Here is a 5,290-nt window from a genome sequence, read left to right as displayed (position 1 = left end):
TCAAACTTCATCCGCTCGTTTGCCTCTTGTATAAAAATAGCATAGGATGGTAAGAGTTTAGTAAAAAAAATGTATACATAGTTATAACTTATACACATGTGATTCAAAAGTAAATTATTTTTTGTAGTTTATGTATTTAGCAGGGAGGTTGTTTAGGTGGTTGTGCCTTCGTCCATTGTCGCAGGCAGCCATTATAGCGTTTCATGGACGGTGGTAGCAGTTTGATGCCCTAATATTTTATATAAATAACGTTTAGTACAGTCAGCCATAACTATTTAATGTGGCTAAAATTTGATATGGAATTTCGATGTTTTTGTTGTTTGGATGTATATTTTGTGGTGGCTAACTGTACAATAAAAGAAAATTCAAAATAGAATATTTCCAGTTTACTAGTTAACGAAGTATCCGTTACTTTTTGAAACATTATGTTTCCAATATTTTTTTATGTTTAGAACATAATATTTTTTTAGGTAAAATATATTATCAATATTTTTTGTGATTTGAAAAAAGGGTGTCAGACAAACTATCACAGCATCTTATGCCAAAATGACCCAACGATATACTTGCATAATATTATATGTCGGACCACAGACAATAATAAAAGTCGGAAAGATGCTTTTTCTACTATATGACGCTTAAGACGTCATGAATTATTTTTTAAATTTCGTTTTATTGTCTGTGGTCAATGGTGTAAGTATATCTTGAACTATTGCACTCGTTCGTATTTATTTCGCCTTTCGGGCGGCGGGGCTAGCTGTAAGTAAACTAAGCGACTTCACGACCGCTCGGCGGCGCAAAAAGGCCCTAGCACCGACATTGTATAAACTAGGTAAACTAGTGTTGTACCTATGCACACCATAGATATCTTGTAAAATAGAGTTAAACCCAGATAAGTCTTCACCTTCAGCGATTTTGATAACCCAGACTGCAAGTGTTATAGACGTCAAACTTCTATGAAACTATGGCGTATAAATAACACTCGCACAGTCTGTGCTGTCGTTGCAGAATTATCTTGGTCTAACATTAATGAAATCTCGCAGCAAGTAGGTGTTGCCACACATAAAAATAAGGATACGTTTCAGTAGACGTTCAGGATTTTATTTTACACACGGACAAGACATCCTCTAGACTGAGCATAGTGTCGCTACCCCCTCTGCCACTTATACGGTAGTTTTACTCCATCTACGAGTCAATCCCGTGCCGTGATTGGTCCGTGTCTTTGAACGGACCAATCACGGCACGGGATTCGCTCACCTCGTCCCCCCGCACCCCCGTATTTTTGGCAGCGTCGGTTTCATGAAATAATTGCTCTAAACTCCGTCTAGAGGATTCCTAGTCTATGATTTTACAAGATATAAATGGTGTTTACATGTACAACGCTTGCTATAATTGATGTAAAGTTGAATCGGCTGCCCGCGGTGCTGCGGCTTCGTTGTGATAACTCTAATGTGATGATCTATTGTTTTTTTGTCAACTTGTTTTTATCGATTTCGTAATTTGATGGACAAACACGAAAACGGGTCGTACAGAGTCTTTTCTGTGACTGAAAATTAACTGAAAAAAAAGACGCTCTTATGGCTCTAATAAAAATAAGATTGTGTTAAATATTTTTGGGCGCTATGTTGCGGCAAAAAAAAATTCAGTGCACTTAATTTTCGGTAACGGAAGAGACATTTCGGTTTTCTACGTCTGTATGACTCAAATAGCTTTAATGGAAGCGTCGTGAGTTACTAGCGTATGCATCGACAGCTTTTGATATAACATAGTATTTATGTTTCATTTTAACTCAGAACGTAAGAGCGTAGGCTCTATGAAATTATGTTCAGTATGACATTGAGCCCATTTGTATCTATATCAATAAATTCTGTCCAATTTAATGCTTGTTTTATTTTTATTTCAATAGTGTCACATTAATCAGCACGACAGAAACTATTTTTTTGAGTTGAGGCTCATTAGAGATAAATACTTAGCGGCGTGCCAAAAATTCTCACTAGGCAAGCCGAAGTTTATGTGGCTCGCTGCTTCTTTGGAATTTCTAGAATAAAGGCTCAGATGTCTCTAAATAGGCAAGCCGATGGGAATCGAGTTCTATGGACGCTCCACCACTGGTCATTTCCTAAGAAAAGTATTCAGCACAATAAAAGCGTCCAGGAACAGAAAGTTGAATTCCTAAAATGTTGAAATCCTGAAATGTTGACTTTCCCAGAATGTAGATTTTTTTTAGTTTCGCAAAATGTTGAATTCTTATAATGTTGAAATATTAAAAAGTTGAATTCTCAAAATGTATACTTTTCCGCAAGGTTTTCCAAGAACCATTTCCTCCTGAACTTAACTAGACGGAGATAGATTGATTTAGTCTGATATCCGTGAAAACATTATACTTTGGGGAAAAAAGCGTAGGTAGGTTAGGTTAGGTTTGTTAGGTAGCTTCAGGTGCCCGAAGGGCAAACCGCCTAAAAATAGGAACATTTTGAGATTTAGCATTTTAAGAATTCAACATTTTGGGAATCCAACATTTCGATAATTCAACATTATGAGAATTCAACTTTCTGTTCCTGGAGGAATAAAGGGTATGTATCACGAAAATATTTTTAGACAGTATATCAGTTTATTGTTTTGTTTATGATACAAAATTTGATTCACACGTGATACACACATCACAAATAGGTATAAACAGCAACACTACATCGGTGGACCTTATTACAAAAGGCATAAAGTTCACCAATGTACAGTTAACAGTGTGGCCGATACAATGTCACGCAGGTACAAACCTTGCTATATAAATGGTGTACCAAAAAAGTTACATTATATTGAATAATTCTATTATTTATATTAATAAATCAGTCAGATAGAAGGCAGGGTAGAGGAAGAGGAGCGTGTGCCGTACACTTTATTCAGCTGGAGCACGGTTTTCTGTAACAAATAGATTATATTACTTGTATGAGAAATGAATTTAATCACATATGATGTCGTTTTTTTCGGTATGAAAAATAATTAACATGCCGCGACAGTCGACTGGCTACTCTTAAACCTTAATGTTATTGTTTAAAGCACGCTTAGGAATAGGTATATTAACTGAAGGCGAAGTAGTGGCCTCAAATTTTGCAACTGATAGCACTGTCCATTCTAGCAGTGTTAGGAAAGGGACACATTTTTTTTTGATGACATGATACTGTTATTTAGACTCATAAAACATACTTGAAACCATAGATAAAAAAATACATAGAGTGCTCACTCCATACATCAGTTTTACTACCAAAAAGACTTAGCATCTAGCATCGAGTAGCGGAACTATCAGTACTGCTACTTGACAATAGATGTAGCACCGACCGGAAAGTCTTATGCCGTTGAGATTGAGATAAGACTTTCCGGTCGGTGCTACATCTATTGTCAAGTGGCATTACTGATAGTTCCGCTACTCGATGCTAGATGTAGACACTGAAATTAATAGTCTGAACTGATGTATGGAGTGAGCACTCTTGGCTTACTATATTTCTCTATGAACGTACCCTCTTCTGGTAGCAGGCGAAGCATTTAACATGCCCCGTATATGAACAATCTTCGGACACCTGCGAGCAGGCCCGCGCCGCCACGCGCCCGCTCAGCGCATCTTCTTCGTAGAATATGCCCACTTTGTGACGAAAACTGGCGATAAATTGATGATTATGAGAATTTTTAAATAATTTAGTAATCAAGTCGGGAACTCATACTGAAAAGTATGCGATTGTAGTTTGGTAGGTATACGAAGTCTTAATCAAGCCAAGTTGGCTGCGATTTTAATAGCACAGACTGTGTAAGCTCTTAGGAATTGGCTTAAGCCTATAATGCATGTTATCTCATAAGTTAGTGTTAAGCATATTGCTATACCCTTACAGGGTTCATGTGGAACTACTAAATAGTTTTAAGATCTGTATACTAATATGAGTGCAATAAACAATTCTGATTCTGTGTAAGTGTAATTTTAACACTTGCAGTCTGTGCTATCAAAATCGCTGCAGACTTAACTTGGTCTAACTCTAGTCGTAGTACTAGTCGATGAGTAGAAAATAAGTATACCACTAGCTTTCATAGGTAATAAGTAGGTACACCTACTTGGGCAGTGGCGTCTCCCAGCAGTTGTCGAGCCGCTTAGTCCTCATGATGGAAGAGAGCCGCTGCAGCAGGCTATAGTTGTCTCGCTCTATCTTGCGGGCTCGGTCGGCCTCTCGTTGGTACTTCTTCAGCTTGACGGCGACGTGGGCGCGCGGGGGCGGGGGGCGGTCGTCTATAGCGGGAAGCGCTGAGCGGACCTTGGCAATACAAGAATTTTTGACCTAGGACATCTAGGTTTATTGTCTATTATACTCTCGCACCAGGGTATTAACAGTTGTAGGTAGCACACGAGACCAAAGTTATTGGCTTTTTGAACCTCTCGCTACGCTCAAAACTCTAATTTAGAATTACTTAGTCGATGATGATTCAACTATGGATATTTACGCTCTAAAGCAAAAAATTAAAACTCTTAATTCAAAGTCCAATTTTACTACGACTAATGTAATCATTCGGAGCAAATCCACCGATAAGAGTAACTTCGCCTATTCTGACCGTAAATAAAGAGTTGGAAGTCCTACCATGATCAACATTTCCCTCTTCTTACTGGGGAAGTGCGGTCATGGTGAAAGTGCTTCTAAAAATGTTTACGGTTTACTCGTATGGTTATTTAGGTGATTACGATATAGGTATTCCGACTACATTAAATTTACAACGGTTGTATCTAGGGCTAGGATAAGCGTAAAATCTATGATATCTGCTCTAGAAAGATTTCATACTCGTGTAAATGGGTTCACGATGGGTCTTCATTGGTTCAGGTACCTTAACAGGTTCGAATTCTTAGGTACTAACTTACCTTAATAAAAGTAAAATCTATAGGTATCTGCGAATGAGTAACTTACCTTTGATCTATGGTCCTGGAACCTTCTTTCCTCCCAAGGCTGAACGTACAGTTTTTCCCGACGTGACAACATAGCGAACTTGTAGAATTGAACTTGTGTGTTGTGAACTGTTTTCAAATGAAAGTAGGCGTTGTTGAATCAATTATAGTTGCTAAGTTAACAGTGACCTATTTTATTTGTGTGTGTACCTCATGTACAGTCATCTAACTCATCTACGTTAAATAAGTTAATATCTTGCAAAATGGGATATCATTATTTGTAGTGTTAAAAGAACACGTAATTATTGAACAGTAATACTATCGCCTACACCCTACACTGTTAACTGTACATCGGTGGACCTTATGCCTTTTGTAATAAGG

General features: G+C 37.8%; 1 protein-coding gene across 1 annotated transcript; it reads right to left on the bottom strand.

The window, feature by feature from the left end:
• Nucleotides 1-2,829: 2,829 nt before the first annotated feature.
• LOC134648405 (uncharacterized) lies at nucleotides 2,830-5,010 on the bottom strand. The gene is made up of 4 exons (XM_063502926.1): nucleotides 4,932-5,010; nucleotides 4,093-4,289; nucleotides 3,510-3,645; nucleotides 2,830-2,913 (listed from the first exon to the last, which is right to left on the bottom strand). The coding sequence occupies exons 1-4, from the start codon at nucleotides 5,001-5,003 to the stop codon at nucleotides 2,845-2,847; spliced, it is 474 nt and encodes a 157-aa protein (XP_063358996.1). The 5' UTR covers nucleotides 5,004-5,010; the 3' UTR covers nucleotides 2,830-2,844.
• Nucleotides 5,011-5,290: the final 280 nt, after the last annotated feature.

The sequence above is a fragment of the Cydia amplana genome, chromosome 5 (assembly GCF_948474715.1).
Source record: "Cydia amplana chromosome 5, ilCydAmpl1.1, whole genome shotgun sequence".
Classification (NCBI taxonomy): Eukaryota; Metazoa; Arthropoda; class Insecta; order Lepidoptera; family Tortricidae; genus Cydia; species Cydia amplana.
This window is presented reverse-complemented; position numbering and strand designations above follow the sequence as displayed.